This window comes from Cornus florida, unplaced genomic scaffold (genome assembly GCF_030987335.1).
Source record: "Cornus florida cultivar Cherokee Brave unplaced genomic scaffold, ASM3098733v1 CherokeeBrave_3.0.0_Hap2_Chr11, whole genome shotgun sequence".
NCBI lineage: Eukaryota > Viridiplantae > Streptophyta > Magnoliopsida > Cornales > Cornaceae > Cornus > Cornus florida.
In genome coordinates, this window is record NW_026775581.1 from 70,389,811 (window position 1) to 70,406,770 (window position 16,960).

General features: G+C 32.4%; 1 protein-coding gene across 1 annotated transcript; it reads left to right on the forward strand.

The window, feature by feature from the left end:
- Positions 1-8,189: 8,189 nt before the first annotated feature.
- LOC132282862 (anoctamin-like protein At1g73020) lies at positions 8,190-16,921 on the forward strand. The gene is made up of 16 exons (XM_059784673.1): positions 8,190-8,824; positions 9,593-9,662; positions 9,826-9,941; positions 11,099-11,225; positions 11,300-11,400; positions 11,523-11,614; positions 11,709-11,813; positions 11,912-12,181; positions 13,609-13,741; positions 13,825-13,938; positions 14,024-14,094; positions 14,212-14,342; positions 14,811-14,893; positions 14,983-15,090; positions 16,141-16,299; positions 16,436-16,921. The coding sequence occupies exons 1-16, from the start codon at positions 8,648-8,650 to the stop codon at positions 16,562-16,564; spliced, it is 1,986 nt and encodes a 661-aa protein (XP_059640656.1). The 5' UTR covers positions 8,190-8,647; the 3' UTR covers positions 16,565-16,921.
- Positions 16,922-16,960: the final 39 nt, after the last annotated feature.

The following is a 16,960-nucleotide window of genomic DNA, read 5'->3' on the forward strand; positions in this document are numbered from 1 at the left end:
GGATTAAAATTATATTATTTGGTCAACTTATGAATGACCTTTATGGTAATTAATTATGTTTTCCTATTTATTTCTTATTTTGATGGAAAGTGAAATTAAGATTACTAAAAGGAAAAACTGACCATCTCTCTGCCTTTATAAAAGTGCATATATCCCATCAATTATGTACGCTAATAAAACAACACGCTATAATTTTTATGTGTGCAAAAGGCCAAGAGAGATAAATTAGTTTCCACGCTTTGCCTAGTGGCAGTTTAGTTCGTTGTTAAAGAATCTCCACGTTGGACTTGATCTCAATGAGATCTGCAATTACAGATCGAGATATTTATATCTAACTATTTATTTATGCATTATAGGAATGCGAAAATAATGAAGTTCTAAGATTTTGGGGATTCATGTTTATTTGTGATAAATGCTTGATACAAATTATTAAAGTTTATATGTGGTATCAGAGCTTATAGTTTAGGGACTCGTTATTTTCTACTAAAGTTTACATAAATAATATATATACAAATTTAAAATAAAATTAAATATTTGTACTATGTACAATTTAGTTTTTTGGAATCATTGTGTAATATATGTTTATTTATTTGATCTGGGACTATTTGTGAAGTGCAAGGGTATTGTCATTGATTCCTGCTTCTGTGAGGTTGTGTTGTAAACTTGTACTTCATGAACAAATATATATATATCTATATATATATATATGTATCCAAATGTCCTGATGTATTTGATTCCATTAATAAAGTCTTGTCTGTATATCAATTATTGTTGGATGATTATACATATTCTATTTTATTAATTATTTGAAAAATTAATAAATTTTTATTTTTTATTTTTTTTTATGACCCAGAACTCCTTGAGGCAGGGCCCTTTGGACTTACCCCCATGGCGCCCCACAACTACAGTACCAGGTAAGCCGAGGAAATTGGAGACTAGGGAAGAGTCGAACACTGGCCAATTGGGTGCCAGCCCCGAGCCCCTACCATCACTGCCAAGCCCCCGGGGGCAAAAAATTAATACATGTATTTATTTATTTTATTACAAATTTAAATTTCTGAAATAATTTGTAAGTCTAGAAATTTAATTGAATATTATTGGACATACAAATAATTTATTGTTTTGTATCCAAACATACATACATGAAGGAAAATCAATTTTAAATTGATTCAATTATAATGTCCAAATCCGAAATAAATAAAAATATATATATGTTTTATTATATATATAAAGTAAAAGAATATTTTTTTTGAATTTTCGGACTATTAAGTTTCTAGATCGAACTTAACTAAACTTGGATCGATCAGTATGAGTATGTGTGTATAATGTTAAATGGGTAAATTAATAATTAATTAGTTATTAGCTAATTTAATATTCATATTATGTGAGGGTTAGTAGCTACCAAAGTGGCCCAGCCATAATAGTTGATGGATATTAATTTTAGTGGTACACATAATTGCAATATTTCATGAATTACAATACTTATGATTTTTTGTGATATTCATGAATATTGAGTTTATTTAATTATGAGAAATAATTCCTCAAAGGAAATTGATTTTCAAGTAATTAAATAAAAATTAAGGAGTTGTATGTATTTTTAATTGGGTAGATATAAGATATCCAAAGATAACTTAGCTGTTTAATTAAATAATGCATTACCAATTAAGGTATAATATAAATACAAATAAGTATCATTATTAGTGTTTTATAGTTGCCACTCAAAGGGGTACTATAGTTATACATTGTATTTATATTTTAAGTTATATATACGTGTTGTTAACTCAAAGCATTATTGTTGTGAGCATTTTATCCTATTATGTTTGTTTTATTATATCTCTTAATTCGCATGCTATATCTGTTCTGATTCTTAATAGAACTAACTTCTCATAATGGAATAGGTAAGTTAAGTTCAAAATTTAGGTGTGTTAAATCTTAATTTAGCATTTTAAATTGAGAAACATATTGTTATTATTGATAAAGACAGTGAGGAAGAAAAGATTCTCCATAAAGTTTGGAAGAAATCCAACAGATTAAACATTATGGTTATGCGAATAATTGTTCTCAATAGTGATAATGCTAAGGAATATTTGACTATAAGAATGTTTTCGAATTGTAGATAAATATTTAAAATAAAAATTATTAATTGATATCACTACTATACATTTTTATTAGTACTCGTACCATGTATAAGCATATTTTTAGATGACTAATGTTGTTACAAAATTGAGAACCTTATGGATGATTATGGATGAGAATTTTCTTGTTCAATTTATTCTCAATTTCTTGTCCGCTCAGTATGGGTCATTTCGAATTAACACTATTAAAACAAGTGGAAAGTGAAAGAATTGACCATTATGTTAATTTAGTAGGAGACAAGGCTTAAGCAACAAGATAATCATTATGTTCATCTCATGACTTAAGAAGTTATAAAGAAAATTGGGAAGAAGCTTGAAAGGGCATTAAGTGAGGAACACCCAAAAATAAAAGACTTTGATTAATCTATTAAAAGAAAGGAATGTAATAATGCAAAAGTATCATTTATGTATTGAACACTTTAGAAAGATTAAAGAATGATTCGAAAAGAAAGGCAAGTCTTTTAACTTTTGTATATTTCGAATCATTTATTAATATTCTTTCTAATACATGATAGGTTAACTTAAGTACTAATGTTTATATTTCTAAAAGATGCAAGGATTTCTTATGACCTAAACCACAAATTCAAATAAGAATTTCTTATTTATAAGAATTGGGAAAAAGTTTTGTTGAAACCATTGAAACATTTTGTTTAGTCTTAGATAATGAATTTTATTTAAATTGTTTTAAATTCTTTATATTTCTTCAATTTCCCATAATTTGATTTTATTTCAAAAAAATTATGTTAATGGTTTTTCCTTTAAATTTGATAATGATGTTTATTCAAGCAATTCTAATTTGTGAGTAATGTTATTCTTTTAATAATTTCTTTAAATTCAAACTTGATAGTTTATTTATTAAAACTCTTTTGATCTTCCATCATAATGTTAGAATTAAGCGTAACTCAATTAATGAAAATTCATTTATCTTGTGGCATAAAAGGCTGAACAATATTCAATGAAAGGTTAGGAAAATTAGTAAATGATGTGATTCTTCTGATCTAGATTTACTGATTCTATTGTGTGTGCGGATTGTATTAAGGGTAAACAAACCAAACACATAAAGAAATGAGCCACAAGAAGTCAGAATTTCTTAAAATTATTTATACAGACATTTGTATACCTTCTAATGTTCCATCTTTTGGTAGAGAAAGTATTTTATCGCCTTTATAGTTAATTTTTCACGTTATGGATATATCTATTTGTTGCATGAAAAATCTCAAACAATGAGTACTCTTGAAGTATACATAAATGAGGTTGAAAAACAACTAGATAGAAAAGTGAAAATCATAAGATCATATAGAGGTGGTGAATATTATGGAAATTATGATGAAACGGGTTAATACTCTAACTGTTTGCTGAATTTATTGAAATATATGGCATTTGTGCTCAATACACTTTGCTATACATGTCACAGCAGAAGCGTGTAGCTGAAAGGCGTAATCGTACTCTTACGGATATTGTTAGGAGTATGTTAAGTAATTTCTCGTTACCCATAACGTTGTGGATATTAAGTAATCTGAAGGGTACAAGTTTCATTATCCTAAACATAATACGAGAATTGTTGAAATCGGAAATGTCAGATTCATTAAGAATTGTGAAGTCAATGGGAGTGATAAAAATAAGAATGTGATCATTTAAGAAGTTAGGGTATAAATTTCTTTATCCATAACTTCTAAGGAAATAATTGTTCCTTCAGTTGTTGAACCGTATAACAAGGAATAACAATTGAATGATCAATAACTTCATAATGAGATTGTCACCAATGAATAGATTGTAGAAGAATCATAAGAAATAACATTAAGACGATCTCAAAGAGAAATGAGATTTGCTATTCCGGATGACTATGTGACATATTTGCAAGAATCTAACTTTGATATATAGTGAGATACACACGGATCCGGTTACATATTCACAAGCCATTAACAATAATGATTTTACTAAATGGATTAGTGCTATGAATGAAGATATTATAAAAAAACCTTCTTTCCAGTATCTAAGAAGGAATCTTTTAAAATATCATGCCATTAGTAACTTATTATGATTTAGACTATAATCTAAAAAAAGAAAAGAAAAATCTACTCTTTAAAAGGAACCCATTTCTTACCAAAAATTTTCTACCCAAAAATTCTAAAGCCAAAAAAAAGAAGTTAAAAATAAAAAGTACCATTTTTTTTTTTTTTGTTTTTATACAATTCCCATATGATTCATACCTCATTAACATCTCATTAAATTATCTTTTTTTAAAAAAAGTTCCATTATTTAAAAAGGAATCCATTCATTCCCAAAAATTAGTCAAAAAACAAAAGAAATAAAATAAATACACTACCAAATTCACGCCGCAAAAAAAGTTTCTTAATAAAAAATTCTAAAGCAAATGAAGTCCATATAGAACAACCTAAAGGCTTCACATTAGAGGGTAAATCAATATATGGATTTAAACAATCTTCCTAACAATGGTATATTAAGTTTAATGATACCATTATTTCTTTTGATTTTAAGAAAAACATTGTTGATCAGTGTATATAGTAGAAGGTTAGTGAGAGTAAGTTTATATTTCTGATTCTATATATTGATAATATTTATTTGCTAGTATTGATCTTAGTTTATTATATGAAACTAAAAGTTATCTCTAAGAACTTTGAAATGAAATAGATGGATGAGGCATCCTAATTGATAGGAATATAAATATTTCATGATAGGTCACGTGGATTTTTAGGATTGTCTCAGAAAGCTTATATTGAAAGAGTTCTAAAAAGATTTGGTATGGAACATTATTCAATCAGAATTGTTCCATACATAAAAAGAGATAAATTCAGCCTAATGCAATCCCAAAGAATGAGTTAGCTAGAAGGTAAAGAAACGAAAAATATTTCTTATGCATATATTGTGGAGTTTGATGTATATACAAGTTGGTAGGGAATAAAAGATTATATGCTCACACTTAGGAAGACATTTTTAAATGGTTATTTATTCCTTTTGGCTGGAGGAACAATATTATGAAAAAGTATAAAGCAATTTATTATTACTTTGGCCCTGTTTGGATTGGCTTTTCAAACGCTGCTTTTAGCTTTTTGGACTTAAAAGCTATTCTGAGTAGTATTTGACTAGTTTTTTAAAGAGCTTTTGGGTTTTGGAAGAGCGTTTTGGAGAAGCTGGTACCCCCCAGCTTTTTCAAAACGCTCTTTTGAAACAATACGGGAAGAGTTCAGGCATTTTAATGAAACTTTTTAAATGACAAGCGTACCCTTTTTATTACTTAATAAAAAAATGTAATTCCAAACGTGTCCCTATAAAAGTTCCTTTAATTTTCTTTCCAAACCCTAATAGTACTCGCCGCTGCCTTGACTAATCTGATCGAGCATTCAACGGGAAGGAAGCCCAGAAGAAGATTCTTATTTGGGCTCTTTCTCTTCTTTGTTTTTAATTTTGATAAATAGAAAGAAAGATCATGGGATTAATATGGAACCTACGAGAAAACACATAGATCTAATATGTGTATCCATAGCTACAATCTTGTCCAGAGTTGGAACATGAAAAATCACGTGCTTCAGCCCACAGAATGGGATCATAGTTCTTTGGTGGCAGGGTTAAGAATTCTTCAACCTCTGATTTGGGATCGGTAATAGGTTGGTTGGGATTGGAGTTGCATAAGGGCTTTCGCCTAGGTGGATCTCTGCGTTTTCTTGTTCTTGTAGGTTCCATACTCCCCTCATGATCTTTCTTTGTATTTACTGGAGAAAAAAAAAAGAAGCAAAAACAAAAACAAAGAAGAGAATCCCAAGGAATTATATATATATATATATATATATATATATATATATATATATATATATATATATCGCTGTTGCAATCATAGCTATATTTTGATTCATTCTTGGTTTTGATTTTTTTGTTTTCTTTCCGTCTTTAGCTTTTTTTTTACCACAAAATTGAATTAGAAAATAGGTAAACATGTATGTAAAGCTTCCTCAGTAAAGGCCACAGAATGAAGGAAAAAAACCTTTCCATCTTTATTCTTTAACTATTTTTTTCACCTCAAATTTGAATTGGAAAATAGGTGAACTTGTAAGGAAAAAAAAAGTAAAAAAGAAAGGTGAACTTGTATGTAAAACGTTGTATTTAATTTCCATCAAAGAATTTATAAAATGAGTTAATATATATGATGTTGAAAAATAATAATAATAATAATTAAATAAATAACTGTTGGTTAAATTATATTTGTCAGTATCATAGTTTTGATTGCAGCAGTATGTCGGTAAGTGTTTTGGACGCTTATTTTATCGGTTCATATGGTAAGAATGCTTATTTGATTGATTTTTTAGGTTTATTTATTATTATTTTTTCAATTTAGGTTGATAAACACTCCAAAAAAAAATATCATCTCCCAATATATATATATATATATATATATATATATATTTCATCTAAGGGCAAAATAGTTATATGAGTAATAAAAGAGTTTTAGTAAATATTTTGCCAAACAGAGAGAAAAATTCTTCTACCATTAAAAGCTCTTCTAAAATACAGTTCCACACACTACCATAGAAGCCAAATAGAAGTGATAGCTTTTACTTCTCTTTTTCTTCTTTGTAAAAGCAGAAGTAAAAGCCATGCCAAACGAGGCCTTTGTCTATTATGAATATAGGAATAGTCTTGGAAAAGACATTATACTTCTCATTTATAAACTATGTTGAATAGGTTATTAGTATTGTGGTACATGGAAGGGACTGTGTTATTTAGTGATATACAACCCTTATGACTCACATTAGTAATTTATTTACCATGGTATTTATGATGACCAACTTAAGGACTCAATCTGATTTATGGTGTACACTAATGACTATTTTACTAAAACACTATGGAAAATGATTTAGACATGTAATATATTTAATTAATTAGTGGTTAAGTAAATAAATATTGGATTAAAATTATATTATTTGGTCAATTTATAAATTACCTTTATGATAATTAATTATTGGTGAATATTTTTTTATTTATTCCTTACTTTGATGGTAAGTGACATTAAGGTTGTTAAAAGGAAAACTGATCTTTTTTCTACCTTTATAAAAGTGCATATATCCAATCAATTATGTACACTAATAAAATAACACGCTATAATTTTTATGTGTGCCAAAGGCCAAGAGAGATAAATCAGTTTTCACATTTTATCTAGTTGCAGCTTAGTTCGTTATCTCAATGAAATTTGTAATTACATATCGAAATATTTATATTTAACTATTTATTTATACGTTATAGGAACGAGAATAATGAAATCTATTTATTTGTGATAAATTCTTCTCACAAATTATTAAAGTTTACATACTTTTACCCACAGTTGGTTTGTTCAAACTCCCAAGTCGTTTATATTTTTGATTAAAACAAACTTTAGATAGCACTTTATTAATCCTTTTAAATAAAGGGGAAAAAAAAAATCCTTTTAAATAAGCAGACTCCCTTGTGTGAAAGATCGAAACTACACTTTGATCCCGACCTCCATCTTGCAAATACATCTGGTCTTACCCTATTCAATTCATTTACTTTCCCAAGGTCCAATTATTCTGTTCTTTTGGGACCATGAGCATTACCAGTGTGACCCCCAGAATTTACCTGATCACACACAGTTCCCAGCTAACCTGTCGTTTTGGTATTTGATTGGAGAACCTCCTGCCAAAACAAAGAAGGAATCAATATTATGCCATTTTACACAGACATTCTCACCCCCATCAAGTCATGGCACATTATATTCCTCCCGCTATTATGTTTCAAGGGATAATTTCACTGACATTTCTAAGATTTGGTCAAATATCAGTCTAAAACATCTTTCGAAAATAAAACATGACATATTATATTCTTTTTGATATTTTATACTGATATTTGACCAAATTTCACGGGTGTCAGTGAATTTCAAACTTTCTATTAAAGCATCTCTTGACCTGCAACTTGCAATTGCGCAGGTATATTATATATATACATACATACATATATATACAGACACTGATAGAGAGAAATGGGGTCACAACCACAAGTTGATGAAATGCCACTAGATTTGTCACAGAGTCCGATGATGCATAGACACTCGTGCCTCGCGACTCACTCGAATGATTACTTCTCAGAGACCAAACCTCGCAATTTCGCAAATACTGCCAACCACACCACGTGTCCACCTCCTTCTACTTCTTATGTGTCGATCACAGATAAAACTATTCCTCAATTTCAGTCTATACAGACATCTGTTCTCTCTCTCTCCCTCTATCTGTTTGAAGAAATGCTTCTTTTTGGTTCAACACAAATCGCCAATTCAGCAGAAACATAAGTATTTTGGTTGATTCAAGCTTCATTTAATTTCAAACAGAGACACCCAAATCACTATTTTGGCAGAAACTCATATTTTGGGTTGATTCAAATACACCCATTTGTTTTGTTTTGTTTTTTTTTTTTTTTTGTAGTTGTTCTGTTTTTTTTCTCTCTTGTGGGGTTATTGTGGGGTGTGAGGTGGGTGCGTAGGTTTGGAAATGAATGAGCATGGTGAGGAAGAACAAACGGCTTTTGAGATAGTGGTGGTGGTTCCAAAGAGGACTGTGAAGGAAGGAGATGAGAGCTGTGATTGTGTTGAGGTTCTTGTTGAAGAGTTCAGGAAAGTGGGGTTGATTGTAGACAGAGTTTTCGGCCTTCAGGATGAGTTTATCAAGGTTCAATCTTTACCCTCTTTTATATTACATGTTACATTTTCTAAATTGTAATCGATGTGTTATATATATAAATATATATTTATATATCTTTACAGCATATCTATGTAATCTTATATTAGAGTCACATGTAATAGTTTATAATATGGGTACTCTAGTTTACTCTTATGCGAGTCCTTGGCATTGCTGAAAAGGAAGATCTTTTAATTCATTCCATTTACTTTATTTGTGCCTTTGGTGTATAATTATGATGATTGCTAGGTTTAGGTGGCTGCCTATTCAACTGTGGATGAACTTTGTTCCAACATTGATAGTGTTCCTTTTTGCTTCCAACTAAATTATATATATATACACACACACACACACACACACACACACATACACCACTGGATGCTAGCTTGAGCTATATCTCCTTCCCCGAAGTAAGGTGTATGGTTCAAGTCCCCATTGGGTCTTAGGTGTTTGCAGACTGCAGGACTCACTACAAAAGAAATGGTAAAAAAGAAGTTTTGATATCAATCATCAGATTATTTCAATCAGAAGAAAATTAGGATTTTATTATTTGTTTAGCAATATAAGTAAAAATATTGGATGCTGTGTATTTCAAATGCTAAAGGCATGCAGCGTGTACGATTCAGCATAACTTTTCTTATTTTCAATTGCTTTCCCGAAGGCAACTTCAATACTTAATGTGGAGATTGGTCTGTTATAATCCTCAAGTAATATGGGAATTTGTTACTTTATTTTATGTTGTGAGTATCTTTCTTTCAGTTGGCAGCCCCGTTGGAAAAACTGGGCAGGGCTGCAGCCGAGTTGCAGATAAAGAAAAGAATTCATATCGGTAATATTTACAGAGTTCATTTAATCTTTGTTCTTGTGGTTATTTGATTTCAATTTACCTGTTGATCTTGATGTTTTGTTGTCCTTAACGAGTATCCCATCACTTTCACCAGAGAAGTGTCGTTGCTTTTGCTTATTTACCAATAAGATGATATTGATTTCAGGAGTGGATTTACCATTTGTGTGGGAAGAGTTTGAAGCTTTTGCCAGACAACCTGATGGTTTGTTGTTTAATTGGTGTGAACGTTTTCATTGCTACCATCACATAATATACGGCATTGTGAGTGACTCTCCATGTACCAACTCCATTGTCAATATTTTTGCATAAGCTTATTAATTCAATAATTTTAGTGTCCCAGATGAGCTCTGTGCTTGATTCAATCGCACAACACTAACACGGTGTTCCTTGGCTTTTCTAACTATGTGGGAATCAAAACAAACTGATTTTGTCTCGGAATTCTCTAGTTTTTTACTAATGTTTTTCCTGTTTTTCTTTCTATTTTCTCATGTCCAAGAATGACCCAAGGCTACATATTCATGGCATTCTGAGAGTTATGAATGAATTTGGAAATTAAGAGTTAAATTCGGAATAGGAAACCACAATCCTTTCATAAACTTATCTACAATGGATCGAGAGAGAGAGAGAGAGAGAGAGAGAGAAATCAAATTTTTAGAGCACCTTCAACTGGTTGGCTCTTTATTTGATTGATTGAGGCCATTATTGACCACTCTATCGGCCTTTAAAATCTTAGTTTGATCAATCAACTACTATATCAGCCTTTGCTCTGCTGTTTAGAAAGGGTTGCTTTGCCTCGAGGATAAATCAGTAAATATCATTTCATATTGAACTTTCTGATTAGTTTCCTAAGTAGTTCATTTAAACTTCTACGTCAAATCATTGAATGAAGTGACACAACGCTATAGACTTATTTAAGGTTTTTTTTCTTTTTTTCCCTATAAGGTAGGATTAACTTATTTAAGAGCTCTGTTCATGAAAATATCAAATATGATATTGTCCTAACAATTTATAATTAGGCAGTCAAATAAAGTTTTGCGTCTTTAAAATGAAGTCGGTAGGTCAAGGATACTCGATTACGCTGCTGCTGCTGTGCAGCTAGTTCCTGTTCTATGTTTCTGAGCTTTTAGTTGGCTTGAATTTTGGTGCTGGAAGCAACTTCATAATTTGCATTTATACATTCTACTAATTCCAAGTTCTAATAATTGGATATTGTTCGTCTACTCTGCTCAACTCATTTACATTGCTGTTTTACGAAGAAAAAGACATTATAGAACTAAATTTATGTTTGTCTATGTACAATTGAAGCAAGTGCCATAGAGGTAGAATTAATTCACTGTGGTACTCCTGACATTGAGTTATGCTGTTTACCATATATTTTAACCATGCTTCACAATGAACTTAAAGACTCAATTTCACAGGTGAACAAGAGCCAGTCAGTTATAACATTAAATTTTGATGGCAAAAAGTTCCACTGGAAGATTGGGGAATCTATACTGCAGAAGCTGGAATCAGAGGGCATTGTTAAACAAGTCTTTCCACTGCATGGTATGCTATCTTTAATATGTCACAAAGTTTCGTACTAGTGGCATGCAAAGTGAGATGAATACTATTTTTGGCAGATGAACTAACGAGGAAGCAGCTTTTGAGAAATTGGGCACTGAACTGGCGGGACATCACAATGCAGCCTATTGATGAGATCTATTCATATTTTGGGACAAAGGTGATTGTAATAGTGGTGCTAGATGCAAATGTGTAATCCATATTTAATTAAAGTTCTTGATAGAAAATTTCACAATCAAAATTTTTTAGTTTAATCATTCAATAGCTTGATATATATTGTAGATTGCAACCTATTTTGCTTTCCTTGGAATGTATACACGGTGGATGTTATTTCCAGCTGCATTCGGACTTGCCTTGCAGTTGGTTGATTTCGGGTGGGCTACATTACTTTTTAATCTTTACCATCTCTTAATTTATTCACATGCAATTTTGCTCATAAATCAACTCTCTGCTTATTGTTTTCATCAGATCATTGCAGTTATTGATGCTTCCTGTTTTCCTCGTAAGCATGGTACTGTGGGCCGTATTATTTTTTCAATTCTGGAAACGTAAAAACTCCGCCCTTTTAGCCAGGTAACTTAATTTGTCCTGACTGTTTTTGTGGATATCACAGTTACCTTTTGATGTACCTAGGCTAAATCTTTATTTATTTTTATTTCTGGTTGATATAGGTGGCAGATTAGTCATTCAGTTGGAGCAGACCCTGGATATAAAGGTTTTGATATGGAATGGAGTTCTCTTCAGTCCCCTGTGGAACTCATTAGAAAATGGTCAATCGATCAAACAAAAGGCAAAGAAGTAGTTCAAAGAGAGGAATGGTTTGGATGTCTAATGAGATTCAGAAATGATGCCATTGTTATCTTGAGTATCATATGTCTTCAGCTCCCTTTTGAGTTAACTTATGCTCATCTCTATGAGGTTATCGGGTCTGATATTTTGAAGTAAGCATGTAATCATATTGACTTGTATTTTTTCATGTTTCTCTTTATTGCGCTCATTCTTTTTGCAACTACTTAATTTCTTGATTTTTAAGTTCTCTCTCATCTTCGTTATGCTTAAGGTAGCATATAACTTTGGCTCATAAACTTGGCTTTGTAAGCCACTTGTTCTGCATTATATGATGTTTAACATCATTAGTAAAATAATTACTATTTGCATTTGAAAGAAACTACGCTGTCAAGCCCAGGATATAAGTCAGGGTCTGGGGGGCTCATTTGAGCTTGGTGAGATGTTACAATACGGGCCACCCATGGACCATACTGTAACCCAAGGAAGCATGGCATGGGTTTGCAGAAGTAGACCACGGGGTGCAGTCAAACCCCCATTTTGGCCAAGCGGACAGGCCCATCAATGTATTGAGGGTTTACTACTTGGTCAAAGGAGCGGTAGCCACTCCATGGCAGTATCTCAAACATGACCTATAGATCCTTTAATGACCATACCAATCTAATTGCTAATCCACTCTATCAAATTCATCAGCTTATAACAATCTAATTGCTAATTCACTCAAAGAACCTCATTTAACATGACCTATAGATCTTTTAATTACCATATCCAAGACAACTTGGAAAATTCTCCTGTTGTCAGTTCCAAGATGATTTGTTGTAGAAATCTACTGTTTCTGGAGACTTGTTTGTAAATGCACATTCTCACTCTAATTGATTTTATTTTTTATTTTTTTTGTGTGTACATGTCCTCCATGATGTCTAGATATGTACTTTGATAGACTTTGAAGTGTTGTTCTAGTGCAATAGCTTTCTTTTATAACTTTATCATATGCTTTCCTTTAGTCAATACATGCCATGTGGATGTCTTTCTCGTTTGATCCCTTTTCCTTTCCTTTTCTCTTGGTGTCATTCTTCGCAACGTACTTCATGACTTGTAATTTATGTAAGAAGATGGCTCTATTGCAGACCCTCTGGCATGAAGACAAATTTTACTTTATTTTTGGACTGAAAAAGGATTTTTATATTGTTCTAATATTTTCTTTATCACTCCGGAAGCTTTTCTATTGTTCATACGATAACACTCAGTTAAACCAAACAAAAGATGAGTGTGGTTTATGACCATGGCTCAGTTGTGCAGTTCCTCTCTCAAGCAAACATGTGCATCTTTTTCTTTTCCTTTTTTTTTTTTTTTAAAAAAAAATTTTCTTGGGCTACAAATGCATAGACGTTCTTGTGCAGTTCTCTACAAACATCATTGTCAAAGCACATTTACTATTCAATGTCTTTAAGCTCCCAACTTAAGCGGTTGGTGCTGGAAATTGTCAACCCCCTCTGTACTAAATATTTTTCTCTTATGAACCTTTATGAAGTTATTGCATGAAATTGTTCGACAGCATGACACTTGTGATTTCTTTTTTCAGGTTTGGGTTGACAGCAATATATCTTTTTGCCATTCAGTATTTTACAAAGATTGGGGGGAAGCTATCAGTCAATCTTATTAAATATGAAAACAATGAAAACACAGAGTATAGAGCTGACAGCTTAATTTACAAGGTAATAAAAACAGATTTGTACAAATGTCTAATCCTGAATGGATCTGAGGAATTTTACTTGACTTTTAAGCACTCTCTCTGCAGGTGTTTGGCCTTTATTTTATGCAGTCATATATTGGTGTTTTTTATCATGCACTTTTACACCGCAACTTTAAGACCCTACGCCAAGTCTTGATTCAGCGTCTGATTCTGTCTGAGGTAGCAATGGTTGATATATTATCTTTTCTATATCTAGGTTTGGCCTTTTGTGTTAATATTCTCTTGTGCTGGAAATGCTTTCCAGGTGCTGGAAAATCTGATGGAAAATTCTTTACCGTATCTCAGATACAGCTATAAAAAATATAGAACTGTTCGGTAAGCTTCTTCTGCAATTATCGTTTCTTCATCACTAAAGATTGTAGATTATATTGTTGGTTTACCTTTGTCATACATTAGTGGAATGTGGGCTGATGCATTGTTTCCTGTGTCAAGGACCAAGAAAAAACGTGATAAAGGATTATCATCTGGGAAGATTCGGCTCACATCTAGGGTAGAGAAAGAGTACCTGAAACCTGATTATTCTGCAAGTATTGGAGAGGAACTTGAAGATGGGCTTTTTGATGGTAATTTGCATTTTTTTCTTTTTTGTGACTGTCAACTAACATTTTGGGGAAGAGGAAGAAAAGGAAAAATAAAAAGAAAAATAATAAAAAGGAAGCGTTTGAAATCATATGAAGGTGTATTCACGCTCCAATGACTAAAAGTAGACGCCCTTCTCAAGTTGTAGCCACGAGTCTAAAGGATGCCTAGTTGGAATGGTTTGTTGTTATTAAAAAAGAAGAAGAAGGTGTACTCCATAGTTCATTGCTCTGTCTATTTGTGATGTTTTTTCAATTTGTTCTGTTTATAAGTCTCTCTCTCTCAAACACGCACACACACATTGCTTTAATGATGACTTCAGCTTACTTGATGTACTTGTGTGTTCCAATTCCATGGGTTTATATATTGTTTCAATATTTTGTATTTTAAATCACCCTGTGAAAATTCTTACTCATTTGCATTCATTAACTAAATACTCAAACCACGTGCAGACTTCCTGGAGTTGGCGTTGCAGTTTGGAATGATCATGATGTTTGCTTGTGCATTCCCCCTTGCCTTTGCCTTTGCTGCATTGGTAATTAATGCTTTCAGCCCTTTCATTCTGCAAATACTATTTTGAGCTGAGTAAATAGAAGTCTGGTTCATTGTGGCTGTGTTTGGCAGAACAATGTTACAGAAATCAGAACCGATGCACTAAAGCTGCTTTCCATGTTTAAAAGGCCCATTCCCCGTGCTTCTGCTACAATTGGAGCATGGCTAAACATATTTCAGGTACTGATTGTATTTTGTTGGTCTGAAAAGCACTCCGATGTATTTCCCACTTCAACATGTTTACTTTAATAAATTCCCACTTTAAAAAAAAAAATGTAATCACATGCAAACTAGAACTAGCTTAAGTTAAATTCCTATCGTCAATCAATGTTTTATGTTTTGTGTAATCTTTTCTTACCATTAATGATGCTTTGTTGGGTTGAGCTCCAAATTACAATAAATGTGTGGATAAGATTGGGGATTGTCTTCAAATTCTGGAAGCAGAACAGCTAGGTTGGAGGAGATGGGCTATTCCCTTTCACACAAACATAAAAGGCATGTTGCTGTCAAAATTTAACAAATCCATGGGCCAAAGGAATTAATTACACTAGAAACTAAGAAATATTAACATTCTTGTCAAGAAACACACACACCTACTTTTCCCCTTATGGAGACAACCCTCAAACCATCTTTCAAGAGGAAATGCCAGTATGTTATGGCTCCTGCCATTGCAGGGTCTCCGCATGCGGAGAGGTTGTTTCCTTGTTTCGAATCTGCGACCTCCAGGTCATGATGGAGCAACCTTACCATTGCACTGAGACTCGCGTCGGCTACGGCCTTTGGTGGTAAAACATATTAACATTCTAGGCTTCTCTTTTTGCTTTTTGTGGCAAATGGGTACAGTATACATGATAGAATAGTAAAACACTGTATTAGCTAGCAACATTTGTAATTCCTGTCAACAAAAAATTTTCACCAAGGGAGTGACTGATCCACCCCTAGCTTGATGGATGGGTGGTCCGTGCAAAAATAATAACTTTTGGTATCATGCTCTTATAACATATATCCTAATTGGCACGCTAAGGGCAGATTATATTTTCACCAAAAGTAGAGCTCCAATTTTTTGTATTTATTTATACAAGATCCTATCTTTTAAAAAAACATTAGTTGTTCTGCATTAAGTGTATTCAAAATTTTCTAGATCTTCGTTTTCTCCATTCAATTGCTTAGTAGTTCCCCTGTATTTCGGTTTTTCAACTCTTTAACAATGGGCTATGTTCTGAATACCAGTTTCTGATAGTGATGTCTATCTGCACCAACTGCGCACTCTTAGTATGTTTATATGATGAGGAAGGGAAATGGAAAATAGAACCCGGACTTGCAGCAATCTTCATCATGGAACACATCCTCCTGCTGATTAAATTCGGATTCTCTCACATTGTTCCTGAGGTGATCATTTTTACTCTTCCTCTTCACAAAGTCTGCGATTCAGGCCTGCATCTTCTAATGACTAGGAACCTTTTTCAATAATACAAAAATGATTATCAAGAACATGTGAAAGTATAATCTTTTCCCTCCTTGGCAGGAACCCGCTTGGGTAAAAGCCAACCGAATGAGGAATGCAACACAAGCTCAGGACATGTGCTCTAAGCAGCTTCTGAGAAGCATTTCCGGCAATGAAAAGTTGTTTGCTGAGGTAGCGAAGACCGAGTGATGAGATGGACTTGGGGACGTATACGACACTTCCCCTTCTCAACTAAGCCTTGGTAGAGAAGCTCTCTCGAGAAAGAATCAAGAAGCTGATGTTGGACGTTACCATGTCTAACGTGGTTTTTTGGTATTTCGGGTATGGTATTAGCACGGTAGAGAATCGTGTTGCAAATGTTTTTGTTTTAGCATGAACCAGTGTTGTATGATCAAAAATAAAGTAAGAACAGTTCTTAAAAGATCTGTTAGCTCTGACATCGGTTTAAACCAACCGAATTTATTTGACCTTGCTTCAAGTATTTCTACTGTAAAATTAATCATCTTTCAATTGATAAGCCAATGAACTCCAAACCTGGTTTTTATTTGTTTTGAGTATTTGAGATTGTTTACGCAAATTTAATTT